Source organism: Elephas maximus, chromosome 2 (assembly GCF_024166365.1).
Source record: "Elephas maximus indicus isolate mEleMax1 chromosome 2, mEleMax1 primary haplotype, whole genome shotgun sequence".
NCBI lineage: Eukaryota > Metazoa > Chordata > Mammalia > Proboscidea > Elephantidae > Elephas > Elephas maximus.
Window position 1 is genome coordinate 111317143 of NC_064820.1, and position 14337 is coordinate 111331479.

At 38.1% G+C, this 14337-nt stretch overlaps 1 protein-coding gene across 17 annotated transcripts in view; it reads left to right on the top strand.

The window, feature by feature from the left end:
* Positions 1-13561, top strand: part of PAM (peptidylglycine alpha-amidating monooxygenase) — a 338929-nt gene extending 325368 nt beyond the window's left edge. For 5 of the 17 annotated variants that reach the window (XM_049871501.1, XM_049871490.1, XM_049871495.1 and 2 more), the window contains 5 exons: positions 1506-1605; positions 3667-3720; positions 8411-8614; positions 11689-11745; positions 12422-13561. In XM_049871501.1, coding sequence (XP_049727458.1) covers positions 1506-1605; positions 3667-3720; positions 8411-8614; positions 11689-11745; positions 12422-12603 — 597 coding nt within the window. In that variant the 3' untranslated portion in view covers positions 12604-13561. The remainder of the gene's footprint in view (positions 1-1505; positions 1606-3666; positions 3721-8410; positions 8615-11688; positions 11746-12421) is intronic. The other 12 variants (XM_049871520.1, XM_049871560.1, XM_049871525.1 and 9 more) reach the window with 7 other exon arrangements.
* Positions 13562-14337: the final 776 nt, after the last annotated feature.

The window sequence follows — 14337 nt, forward strand, 5'->3', positions numbered from 1 at the left end:
ATAAAAATGAACGTTTAACAACAGGCTTGTGAAATTTCAACAAGGTAGTGTTTTGATTTCTGGCTGTCTTTCTCTTGAACATTTGTCACAGCCCATTGGATGGTATGAAGGAATGAACCTCCTTGGCACAGCTCTCATTTTTCTTTACAACATGAAAAACTGTTTCTGATTTTTAAAGCACAGTAGTATCTCCAAAGACTGCATTCTTCTGCCCCTCCTAAAGTGAGCTAAGAAGAGTAGTTTGTCTCGTTGATGACATTTGTACTCAGCAAACCGAGATGTGCAGATGTTAGCTGATAAGCCCACAGTCTGATAGTGTTCCTTTTCATACTCACTAGTCATATTTTTGAGAACTGTGCATTCAGACAGCCCTGCTGGCCTCAAAGGTGAAAGAAATAATCTACATCCTGCCTACTGGAGGACACATGGCACCTTTGTAGGCTTCAGTAGACAGATGGAAATGTCAGTAGCATAGTGTTTAAGCCTTTTCTTCTAGGAACTGGCTGGGTAACCTCAAAAAGTCACATAAAGTGCTGTCCTGCACACCCTGATTTACTGAACTGGCTAGGTGACCCCGAGAAAGTCACATAAAGTGCTCTCCTGCCTTCTGTGTCCTCATGTTTGAGAAGATAATAATTTGAAATGGAGATATGTCATAAGGAAGGACATATGAAAGCACTGAGTATCTGAAGTAGATACAAAAGCCCAGGAAGTACTTGGGGGTAACACTCAATTTGTTTTCTTTGCCGATTGAAAATATTGCAGAAATTGGACTTGAGAATGTAAAACCCATGTTGTTATATATCTCCTGGTATGTGCTCAGAAATAACCGGAATGCCCTGAATCTGAATTGATTATTCTTATCAGTAATATACATATAGTTTTTAAGGATAGGATAGCTTTGATAGGAATCCTGTTGCTGTTGGTTCGATTATGATTCACAGTGACCCTATAGGACAGAGTAAAACTGCTCCATAGGGTTTCCAAGGAATAGCTGGTAGATTCAAACTGCCAGCCTTTTGGTTAGCAGCTGAGCTCTTAACCACTGCACCACCAGGGTTCCTTTGCTGGGAATAGTAGCATAAATTAATACCTGGTCTATTCGACTTGTACCCATCAAAGCAGGCAAATTTGATAGGGATTAAAAGGTAGAAGAAACATGAAGGCAAAAATAAATATAAATAAGTAGATGATACAATACCAAGTAAACAACACTGATAAAATAATTCACTTGTAAATGTTTGGTTTTTAACATATTTGAAAATCAGTGGTAAGGGTGGTTTGGCATTCCCCAGAGCCTAGAATTACGCCTGACACAGATTTGGTACCCACTGAATGAATAGACCCTTTGGCCTAGAGTTGCTGTGATGGGAATTGTTGTAGCTTTGATTTGAGTGATGTGCCTGTTGCTTTGTTGTGTGCTTTGTTTTTTTGTTTTTCTACCTTTTCATGAAGGATTCAAGGATAGGCTCACCACCCTAATGTATGGCTTGCTGTTTTGGCAGCACTTTGACATGCCTCATGATATCGTTGCATCTGAAGACGGGACAGTGTACGTTGGAGACGCTCACACTAACACCGTGTGGAAGTTCATCTCCACTGAAAGTATGCTGTTTATTTCATCACTGTCTATATTTTCCCAGTTCTATTGCTTGAAAACAGCTGGAACAAAAAATTTGCATTTCTCTTCTCTGTTTATTGATAGGAATGGGAAAACAAGGTACAAATTGGCAGTGGTTGTAAGACCTGCTTGGTGTTCAGTTCAAGGATTAAATTAATTTTTTAAAAGTGAGGAGACGTATCTTTTTTTTTTTACTCTGTCAGTTATCCTCTTGTTTCCACAGATATTCCACAGGAAATTTTCAATGCCTGAAGTAATGTCTGTTACATTGAAAGCCAATGGTAAATCCAGCCTAGTTCCAGAGGGAGGAGAAGGCTTTGGCAAGGCAGAGGGGCTGACTTGTTTCCACACAGGCATCACTTCCCACATGGCTCTTCAGATCTCAGTAGCTGCCGAACATCTGGGGACACCAGCATCTGTCAGACACATAATATCCCAAACAGGAAGCACTTTGCATTTTCCATTTAGGCTTCTGCTTTCCCAAAATACTCACATTTTCATGTAACTCAAAAATTTGCCTGGGGACAGAAGCTTTGCTCTATTAGGATTAAACCAGCTAGTTTTAGGGTTTTCTAATTGCAATTTAGACAGTATTTTAATTCTTAAAAAGTATACTAGCTTAGCCTCGCACACTTGGGTACTAACTGAAAGGTTGGAGGTTCAGGTCTACCCAGAAGTGCCTTGGAAGAGAGGCCTGGCAATCTGCTTCCCCAAAAAAATCAGCCATTGAAAACCTCATGGAACACAGTTCTGCTGTGACACACATGGGGTCACCGTGAGTCAGAATCAAGTCCATGGCAACTGGCTTTTTATCATACCAAAAAACACAAGTTGTCTAAATTGAAGAGCACTGAATGCTTACTAGGCCATGACCCTTAAGATCTAGAGATGCTTTTATGATATGCCAGGCTCCAAACAATCAAAGGAGGAGGGAGTAGTCACAAAACTTTAATCAGGTACAGTACAGGTGTTGGAGCCAAAATAAGTTTGGTAACCACTGTCTTCAGAATCATTCTTTTGAGTAACTTTTACCGCTTTGTAATAAGGCCCCTGTTTGGTTGAGTGTACAGAGGTGCCCATGGACTATTGCACCCCAGCAGCAGCTCACATTCCTCTCAAAAGTGTAGCACTCCTACTGCCTGCCTTCTCTCCAGAAGGCATGAGCAGACAGGAAAGCAAAGATGTATGGAAAATTCTCAATTGTGTAAAAAAACCCAGGTTTTCAGAACAAAAATGCATAGATACCTTGAAAGAAGGGTGAGACTTAAGAAATCTAGCCAATATCCTCATTTTAAAGACAGAAATATGATACTTGGAACCCATTAAGATTCCAGTCTGGAGCTCTTTGTACCACTCCAGTGCTTAGTACTGAACAAATATGTGTATCTGGGAGACCTGGGGAGGATTTTCAAAATACGCATAGCCAGATCCCACTTGGCACCTATAAAAAGAAGAGGGGTGGTAATATGTGTATTTGGGAGGGGTTCCCCAAGTAGTTTAGATACATCCCCTGACTGAGAAGCACTTAATACAGCATGCAGCTTTAAAATAGAAAAACCCTCTGCACGGTCCAGAGTGCGATCAAATAATGAATCTGGAAAATAGTACCTGTGCGACACTTAAACTGCCATCAGACATGAACAAGTTTCTTATATATATGCCTTTTAGTGCTCAGTCAAATCTGTTTCTATCAGCTAGAAGACTGGGAATCCAAGATGGCAGAACTACTGATAAGTCTGAGATGTTGCCATATGAAAACAGTACTACTTAATATGTCATTAATAATACACTATTATGAACTCCAGAGGAAAAACTTCTAAATAGGAAGATCTTAGAAATATTATTTCAACTTTCCTTAGAAAGTATAAATCCAGGATTCATGGATCTGGTATATAATTAGTAGCTTGTATTGGACTCTTTCTAAAGATGATAATATATTTAATTAAGGAAGCATTTTCTACTGAGTGAAATTCATATTGAAATTGTTTTTAAATGTTCTTTTTAGGGATTCTGATTTTTTCTGTCCTTCCTGTTCTATGTTACAGAAATGGAACATCGATCAGTTAAAAAGGCTGGCATTGAGGTCCAGGAAATCAAAGGTTAGTCAGCGTCCTCTCAGGACTGTGAAACCTAAGGCTATTTGTGTTGAATTCTTTTATGGCTCTTGATTGCACTTAAAAAAAAAAAAAAATTATCAGGCTAAAAAATATAATCTGGTCAATTATCCGTGACTTCTGTTATGTACTGAATCTTTAAACCTGCATGTTGCCACTGCATTTGCTGATAAATGTAGTAGTAATAATGAGCTCAGGTTCACTGACTTCAAGTGATGGAGAGTGATTGAGGGTGTAAGGAATCTATAATCAGTGAGCCAGAGACATTCAGAGAGGAAAATAAGTTAGTCTCTTTTGGAAGTACATTAACCTCAAGCAAGCAAGCGAGCAGAAAAATACCTTTAAGAGTATTGGGAAAGACTTTTCTTTTAATGGACTCTATTAAGGAGTGAAAAATATCTTTGGTGTGTTAATGCTATAGGGGCATATAGGAGTTGGCTGCTCCCTGAGCCCACATCTTAGTACCATTTAGGCCCTGAACATTTTCTGAGAGCCGTCTAGTGTAAGAGTCCCTGGATAGTACAAACGGTTAAGCACTTGGCTCCTAACCTAAAGGTTAGTGGTTCAAATCCACCTAGAGGCATCTTGGAAGAAAAACCTAGAGATCTGCTTCTGAAAGATCAAAGCCATTGAAAGCCATTTGGAGTGCAGCTCTACTCTGAGACATGTAGAATTTGCTATGAGTCAGAATCGACTTGATGGCAACTGTTTTGCTTTGTTTTTTTTTGTTTCTATGGTGTAAGGTCCAAAGGAAATGAAACTGTGCCTGGCCTCAAGAGGCTTACAAGTCTATAAGGAGAGATAAGACATGTGTGTATATATATGTACATACATACATATATATGCAAATCCGTATATGATTGACATGTAATATCAAGTATGGGGAAGTGGGATTTAGCTGCTGATAAACAACCACTGGGTACATTTGGAATCCTAGTGAAATCATTTTCTCCCTTTCCTAGGATCGGTTTATATTTGTTTATGTTTTTCTACCATCTGCAAGGTTTTTGACATGTGATTTATAGTTAAGAACTCACCATGGGTTTCTTATGAGGTGCCCCTGTTGTTTAAGTAGCAAAGTGATTCCATTATTAGTTGCTTTACAAGCGATTCTCCTAGATACTCAGACTTAACCTTAGGCTCACTTGTTTTCTTTTCTCATGAAAGCAGGTGGAAAGAGATGAAAAGAAGCAAGAACCAAGAGGGAGTTTAGGCATTTTATGTAGGCAGATCAGAAAATATAGCCGGCTCAAGGTTAAAAGGGGTAAGATGATATTATAAAATAAATACATAGCAATAGTTTGGAATTTGTAGAGATTTTGTTCAGGTGACAATACTGAGTGGCATTCACATGAGCTCAGCTGTTAATCAAAAAGCTAGAGGTTTGAGTCCACCCAGAGGCACCTTGGAAGAATGGCCTGGTGAACTGCTTCCGAAAAAAATCAGGCACTGTAAACCCTATGGAGCTCAGTTCCACTCTGACACACAGAGAGTCGCTATGAGTTGGAATTGATTTCATGGCAGCTGGCTTTTGGATTACTTATAGAGTACAAACAATAGGCGCCAAGCTATCCAAACATGATCAAATGTAATCCTTACACCAACCATGTGATACCTGCTATTATATCCCTAGTTCACATATGAGGAAACTGAGGATCAGAATTACTACTGAGACAGTAAGTGATAGAGCCAGGGTTTAAATTAAAGTCCGATTGGCACCAAAGCCTGTGCTCTTAATCACTGTTACTGTATTGCGGAGGGGGAGGTGGGTACCATCAATTCAGCCACCATAAAGTCTTCCAAGAACTGTAGGTTGTGAATGGTTGTAATTTACACTGAAACCTCTGGAATTCACAGCGGCCTCAAACCATTTCTTTTTTAATATATCCCACCTCAAAATTCTAGATTATACTGGTTGACTTACTGAGAACAGCCCAGTGAAGCAGACCTCATCTTGGCTGGCCAGGGAAGGATGAATGATGCTTTCCTGTAGGTCATTTCCTCTCTCAGCACATACCACTGTGTCTGTTCAGAAAACCTCCCAGCCTTGGGAGGGAACCCAGCAGCTTAAATAGTAAATATGATTGAAATGTCTTACTGTGACAGTGAGGAATATCTAAATAAGTTAGGAATACCTAAACCCAAGTGAAGTTGTTCTGTCCCTCTTTGAACCAGTGTGGTGGTGGTTATACTTTTTTTTTTTTCCCCACAAGAATAAATATAAATCATGCTGGATATCTGAAATCTTGTATCAAAATCCTAATGCTTAATTAAAACTACTTTTTACAAAAAAGCAAAGGGGAACAACTTCACAGATTTAATAATCCTCTAGATAAATGTTAAGTCTCCAAATTCAAGTTACCATTGATGACATTGATCATCCCACTGTGAAGGGTCACATAACTTATCAGTGAGATCAGAGTTTCAGAAACAGTGTTCTGAGGGATTTGCAGGGATAAGAACAGCAACATTTATTAATTTTTTTAATCTGGGAAATTTAAAAATTTTAACCTCCTTTAAAATACAGAGTATCTTTTAAAATTTAAACATACTTCAGCTGGTTCCAAGTGTTGAAATGTTCAAGTGTTTCTAGTAGATGATGCTCAAAGCACCACAAGGTGTGTGGGGGTCAAGAATTTTTAAACTGTCACCTGTGTATCTTAGCAAGTCATTAATTACCTCATTCTCAGGACACTTTTTATGAATGGTAAACTGATCTCATTGTCTGTCGTCTACTTCATCCATAGTTCATCTTTCCATTTAATAGAGCCCAATCCTGGCTGTACCTTATAAAAGAAACTACATATAGCTGATACAACTATTGTCTTGGGTACAAGTAAACCCACTGAATGACAAGTAGAAAATGCAAGTTATTTACTTAGGTTATAACCACATTCAAACAGAAACAAACCCTTCCACTAATGGCAACAAGTTTCTTGAAAGTCAAGCTATTTATTGTCATTTTTCTGTTTAAATATAAAATGAGATTAAATATAAAGCAACTTGTATATTTTTTCTATAGTAACAAAGAAAAAGACAAAAAAAAAAAAAAGCAGTCAGAAAGAATCGGAACATATTACTCTAATTTTCTCTTGAAAACTAAGACTCAGAAAGCTTTAATTTGAACCATTTAGGTCTGTGGGCCAGTACCTTTTCTTCTTTCCTTCTCAAGTTTCAAGAGCCACTCGAGTAGCTAAAAGAAAAGAAAGTATGGCCTTCCCTTAACCATGGTATAGGGAAGGCAGTGACGACTACAGGTCTACTCCTACGGATTCAAACAGTTTAAAAACGGAGGTCATCTGTGATATGGTGATAATAATATTACCTACTATATGCTTGGTGTGATGATTAAATGAGAACAATGCCTGACAAGGTGTATGTGCCCAATAGATATAATTAAGACTATGAAGAAGGCTGGTTTAGGGTGTGGAGGCAAAAATCTGGAATCTACCATTTGTTTTTATCATGGTGTTTACAGTGTCTCAAATAATTTGAGAAATGCTTTCTGGAAAAGTGTTCAGAAATTTTTAAGTCATGTCTACATATATTAAATATTAACTGAGGATTTTCTTGACCATGTTCAGCCACTTTTGCCAGCCATTTTGTCAACATTTCCATGAGGCCATGAAGTGTATTCTCTATCATAACGCAAAAGGGCACACCAAGAAATTGAAACTTCAGAAAACTTTTGAGCCTTTTGACAAACATGGCTGTGATTTTTAGCTGGGGAAATTCTTATTAGCATTTATACCATTAGGATTTCTGTGCAAACACACACACACGTACTTCTTGGGGGCAAGAATGTCTCAAGGCTCAATATCATTTTCAAGCAGGTAGTTATTAAGATCCCTGCAACAGCTTATATAGTTTTATTACATCCATTTCCAAACAATATTTTAGGACTGACACCTATGCAATACCTGCCAACATCATAGAAGAGTTGTATAAATTATTTTCATCTACAACAAAAGTATAGACAGTGCATCTGTCTACACTTATATTTTGCTGGGAACTTCAGAAAAGAACTTTCAACTGCACAGCAATGGGTTTGGTTTTTGGTTTTAGTTTATAATACTTGAATTAATAGTATGTGGTGTACCAGTAATTCAGTGGACATGAAAAAGATCCGTAAATCTAAGATACATGGAAACAAATACTTATTAAGTAACTTCTTTGTGATAGACATTTACATTTAACAGTTTTATGAAAGAGGTATTATTATCATAGTTTTACAGATGAGGTAACTAAGGCCCAGATAATTGTAAGTAACTTGCCCAAAGTTACACAGCTAGTATATAGGAGAGCTGGGATTTAAGCCCAGGTTTGTTTGACTTCAGTATTCGCACCAATTCTTCTCCCTACATCTTTCTGCCTGTTAATTTGAACTTTGGGAAAATGCCAAAGGAGGATAGATATTTTGTGGAATTGTAGCTAAGTAGGGAGTAAAGGATAGAACCAAGGAAAATCATTTTGAAGATGAGAAACCATTCAGGGGAAATTACCAATTACAATACCTGCTGCTACTTTGGTAGATTCAGATATTAAAACATGAACTCCACGTGTTTTAGACTCAAGTTTTTTGTGAGCGGTTGTTCATTTGACTGGGTCCGGGTGGGAGAGAGGGGTTTGTAATCTTTGAGTCAGTTGATTATTGTGAACTCTTCTTTCCCTGAAGAAGCCGAGGCAATTGTTGAAACCAAAATGGAGAACAAACCCACTTCCTCAGAATTTCAGAAGATGCAAGAGAAACAGAAAGTGTTCAAAGATCCAGGCTCGGGAGTGTCCGTTATTCTCATTACAACCCTTCTGGTTATTCCGGTGGTTGTCCTGCTGACCACTGCCATACTTATTCGGTGGAAAAAATCAAGGGCCTTTGGAGGCAAGTAAAATGAGCCCCTTGAACTTAGAACCTGCCTTTGGAAGAGTGTTTGGCCTGATTACTTTCAGGAGTTTGGTTGTGATTTTTTTTTTTCAGTGTCTTTTTTTTTTTTTAATGCTCTACTTTTTTTGATGTTATTGTCTGTGTTCCAAGTATTGTCTGTAGTTAGCAACACAGTAGAAAATATATCTGGAGCCTCTGAAATTGGGATAGTTAGATTAAAATATAACCTTTGATATTGCCTTTTAGCAACTGGTTTAAGCCCAATTAATGTCCCCATGTGAAATTGTGTAGACAAGTAGTATCAGTGTAAATTAGCTGAGGGGTCAGGGAAGAGAAGGAAATCCCTGCTGTTAGGAATGGGCCCAGCCTTACCTGGCCCAATTATTTTGGGATTTATTTTTTCCATCAGACTGAATTCTGACTTTAGCTCCTAGCTCCATGACCTTGGGCAAGTTACTTAATCACTCTAAACCACCAGTTTCTCATCTATATAAAAAAAAAGAAAAGTGTGGATAAAATACTTACCTCACAAGGGCATATGAGAATTAAATGAAATAATGTGTATAAAGCATTTTATCAGAGTACCTGGCACCTAGTAAGTGCTCAAATAATACTACCAATGATTGTGATGACATAAAAGTCATAAGAAATCATAAAAGATCCTGTCCTAAACTTCAACTTTCTCAAAGAACGAACTATTTCTATAATAAACCATTTGGTGGTTTTTAAATAGTTATAATATAGGTTACTGGTCTTCCTTAACTGAAAAAGGTAGGGTTCAATACTCAAGTCAGTATTTTCTCAAAGCATTATTACAGTATGGGACGTAGGAGCTGAATTTCTTTCAGGACATCCAAATAAATATTTAAATAAACAAATAACCTGACCAGCGATTCTCACCACTCAGTAGCAGTCCCCCTATCTGCATCCCCAGGTCCTAAGGTAAGGGCCTACAGCTGCGTCTGGGAAGGAGTCCGTGGATGGGGGTGAGAGGCAGCATTTTATCCGGAAACAACATCTGATCCTGTTTCAGACCAAGGTGGCCGTGGCAAGCATGCAGTGCCTAGGGCAAAACCTTGACACAGAAAAGGACGTGGAAACAAAAACCAGAGGATTCAATTTAACAAGTTGTGTAATGGAGTTTTTCTTGGACTTTTTTGTGCTTTTGATCCAAAAACTGGTAACACTCTGCAAAAATACAGTTAACTCTTCACAAAAAAGACTTTTATTCAGTCCCTGTTATGTGTCTGGAAATGTGGTAAGCCGGGGGCAAAGATAAATAAACATAGTCATTGTCTTTATGGAGTTAGATATTAGTTTCAAAAGACCAAGAGTCTTGTATGTTATGTTTACTGAATGTCCCCAGCACAAATAACAGTTCCAGGCACTAGGGGTTCAACAAATACCTGATGAAAGAATGAATGAATATATAAATGTAGTTCACAGAATAGATGACACATACAAATTGTAATAGAGGGTGGTAAGTGCAAAAAAAAATTTTTTTTTTTTTTAAGTGCAGTAATAGAGAAATATACGGATAAAAATGTGTGAGACATGGGGACACGTAGCCGGAATGGTGGTAACCAACTCAAACTTGAGACGGAGTGGTTAGGGAACCAAGAAGGTTTGGTCTCTCCCATTCGCTATTAAGTACCTGTGACATGGCACTGATTCAGAATGCTGAGTTTACAGGTGTGTTGAAAAGATGGAGGAGCCAAGTTGAACCATATGAAATTGCCATGATTCAACCATTTTTTATTTAGAAAAAAAAAAAACATTTTATATGGTTCAGTCTAATTCAAAAAGTAACTCAGCCTCTCACCTTTTTCCAACATTTGTTCTTCATAGATCTTATCCAGTCCATCCTAAGGTTTCTAGAAAATCGCATAAAGGATCTTTCTTTCATAGTGTATCAGCTCCATATCAGACACTGTGCTAGGAGTAGGGTATATAAAGCTAAGGTATGTCCTCCATCCTTGTGGAGTTTACAGTCTAATTTCTTTGTTATAATCTTACCAGATTCTTCTTCCCTTCTTGTCTATTTCCCCATCCACTCTTCTGCTTTTCCTCCATCTTCTTTCTGTCTTTTAGCCTTCTGCATGTCACTACCTCCACTCCTGGTTAGAGATATGAGAACCCCAAGCCTGGCTTCCCTGACAGCCCTTAAAGAAGTAATGGAAATATCGGGAGCCCAGTTTCTTTTAAGAAAAGAGAGTCGATCTTTCACAGACATAAGCAGCCCCATGGGAGCTTTGGGATCCCTTTTGAGCTTGGAAAATACTCCACATTTCTTCTCCTTTACCTTCACTTACGTCTTACTTAAGGAGCCCTGCTGGCACAGTGGCTGAGCACTCCGTTGTTAACCCATGGGCGGGCAGTTTGAACTCACCCAGAGGCTCCTCAGGAGAAAGAGCTGATGACCTACTCTCATATGTATTACAGCCTAAAACCCCTGCGGAGAAGTCCTGTTCTGTCCCCTACGGTCGCCCCGAGTAGGCGTCGACCAACCGGCGCTCAGCAACGACGGGGCTGACTTCCCAGGGAAATGGTAGGCACGGATCCAAGGCTTCTCAAGCAGGATGTGTATGGTGTTTAATGGAAAGAGCAAATCATAAGACAAATATTCCTGAATTACAAAAACCAAAACTTTCAAATTTTTATAAACTATTGGAAACTTAGTTCTATCTTAATAAAATTAAACAACAAAAAACTACTGAGCCTTTACTCCGTGCACACCAGGCACTGTTCTAAGCACATCACTAAACCTCACAGATAGGTAAGGATTGTCCCTGACCACTCTTTTCTCAAGTTGGAAATTGAGGCTCAGGGAAATAATTTATCTCCACTGTGCATTCTATAAAAGATAGTCAGGAGTCAAACCCAGCTCTGGCTTTTATCTATATCATAATGATATATTGTCTTTTTTCTCCCCCCCCCTCCTTAAAATTACATGCAGACAAGAGCTGGGCCTTGTTAATTATGTATAAATTCCGCATTTTCTGTTATAAGTTGAGCCTATGGATTGAGGAGGGTGATTGGGACTCATTTTGAAATGTGCCATCTCTGTCTAGCAGATTCTGAACACAAACTCGAGACAAGCTCAGGAAGAGTGCTGGGAAGACTTAGAGGTATGCCTGTGACCTTTTAGAATCCTTTACTTCAAGTTTTGTTCAGAGTCAAAAAGCTCATGCCTTTTAAACAGCAAGGAAATATTTCATATTTTATCTCTGGAAATTGAACTCCATACGTGTGCGCTACCATTCTCCCAGTGTCAAATCCAGAATGCAAGACGTACACTAAAGTATGTGGCTCTGGCAGCAGATTTCCCAGTTTTGTTCTTCCACCTTGCCATTCTGCAGTATCTAATTCTCTTCCCCTGCCTTTTATCTGAATTCATTTGTCTTTAGTAAATTTTCTGTCACTCCTGTCAGTATGTCCGTGCTTGCCATGGTAAAAAAAAATGGTAAAGATAACCTTTTTATAAAGTCATTGAAATGAAGAGCTGCACGAGGGAGCCAGAGAGCCTAGAAAAAGCAGAAGGTGAAAATGAATCTGAAATATTCCTGCAGAGGAACAGTCCTGAGGCACTTCCTTCTCCCCTTTCTTTTAATAGGTCTGTAGAGTAGCATCTATCTGGCTCTGGAGGATAAGTTTCTCTGTATGCCACTTTTTCTTTTTTCGTGTATCTGTCCTTTCTCATTCCCCAACTTCTGACATTGTTTACCATTTAAGAATTGACAAGGAAGCTGAGACTCACTTGTGCAAACCTTACCTCAATTCTGCATTGTTGTTTGCTTCACTTAGGAAAAGGAACTGGAGGCTTAAACCTTGGAAATTTCTTCGCAAGCCGCAAGGGTTACAGTCGAAAAGGGTTTGATCGCCTTAGCACTGAGGGAAGTGACCAAGAGAAAGACGAGGATGACGGAAGTGAATCAGAAGAGGAGTATTCTGCACCTCTGCCCATGCCGGCACCTTCCTCCTCCTGAAAACCAGGCTTTGATTTAGGTTGAGCGAGATTTTACCAAGTATGCCAGATTCCTTCCCTTTAGCACGTTTAAAGTTTTGTGTATTTAATTGTAAACTGAACTAGTCTATGTGGGACTGTACACATTTTATTTACTTTCTTTTGGTTTGGTTGGCTTCTGTTTCTAGTTGAGGAGTTTCCTGAAAGTTCATAACAGTGCCATTTTCTTTATATGAACATAGAATAGAGAAACAGTCCTCTTCTTCCATCACAGTACTAATTTAAATGATGGAATGTTTGCTCATTTACATTTTTGAGACTTTTCTGTGGATGTAAATAACCCCACTCTCTGCTTGAACACAGTATTTCTCCATAGCACTTCCATTGCCAATGTCTTTCTTTGGTGCCTTTCCTGTTCAGCATTCTCAGCCTGTGGCAGTAAAGAGAAACTTTGTGCTACATGACGATAAAGCTGCTAAATCGCCTTCTATTTTTTTAAAATCACTAACATTATATTGCAATGAGAAAAAGAAAAAAGTCTCTATTTAAATTCTTTTTTTAGTTTTCTTCAGTTGGTGTGTTTTTGGGATGTCTTATTTTTAGATGGTTACACTGTTAGAACACTATTTTCAGAATCTGAATGTAATTTGTGTAATAAAGTGTTTTCAGAGCATTAGCTGTCAGTGTATTTTGCAATTTTTGCATATTTGCAAGGTTTTGTATACAACTTTTGTAATAACTACACAAACCACAGATATAGTAAAACTTTCTCAATGTCTTCAGCCGGAAGAAATGTGTTGTATAAAATATCGAAGATATTTTGTTATGTAGCCAGTATAAATTGAATACCAGACTAAGAATTTATATACATATGTAAAACCAGACTTTCTTTTAACGTTTAAACAGGGTTCTTGCCTGTGTATCAGTCAGAGGGCAAATACTTTAATAAAAGGTGATCATAGCTAAGAGGAAACCTGTGTCTCAAATTACATATGTAAATGAATCTATCAGTATAGGTTACTATTCATAGTTTTCCAAGAAAAATAATTTACGCAAACATCATTTGTTTATTGGACTATTCATCTATTACAGTGATTATAAATTATGTTTAAAACATCTTTTTCAGAGTCTATCAGTGCAATTTAGTATGCACCTGATAATTTTGCTTTTTATAATAATCAGACTCTAGAATCTTTTCTTCAAGAGGCCTGCTTGCAAGTCAGGCATCTTTCTTATTAGTTTGTGGAATACTAGAGATTTAATTGACTGACCACTACTTTGTGAAAAAAAAAAATCTTAGAATATCTTCCATCTGTATTATTTAGAAAAAAAAATCTAACTTAACCTAGATTTCCATTTTTCCCTTGATGGAAAGATTTCTTTACTTCCTGTATCTTTACATCAACTTCTTGTTAAAACTTAATTTAGGTATGCTCCCCAAGTAGAAGTTTCACCTCTTTATGATTTTTGCCTTCTTCCTTCTCAAATGAAGACTGTATCTTTCCTGTCCCTGAGCCCTCCTTTATTCTCCTTTTTGTACATCAGTGGTAGATATGTTGATTGAGTGTCATAACAACACTGTTTTGATGTGTGCTGGGGTATTCCTCATATATTATACACCCACTCCTCACTTTATCAGCATAGTTATATTCCGAAGATCAAGTCATCATGTGAAAAATCAGTGTTATGAAAAAACGGAGGATGACCACATCAAATCACAAAATGGAGGATGACCAGATCATTACATAACTGCCAA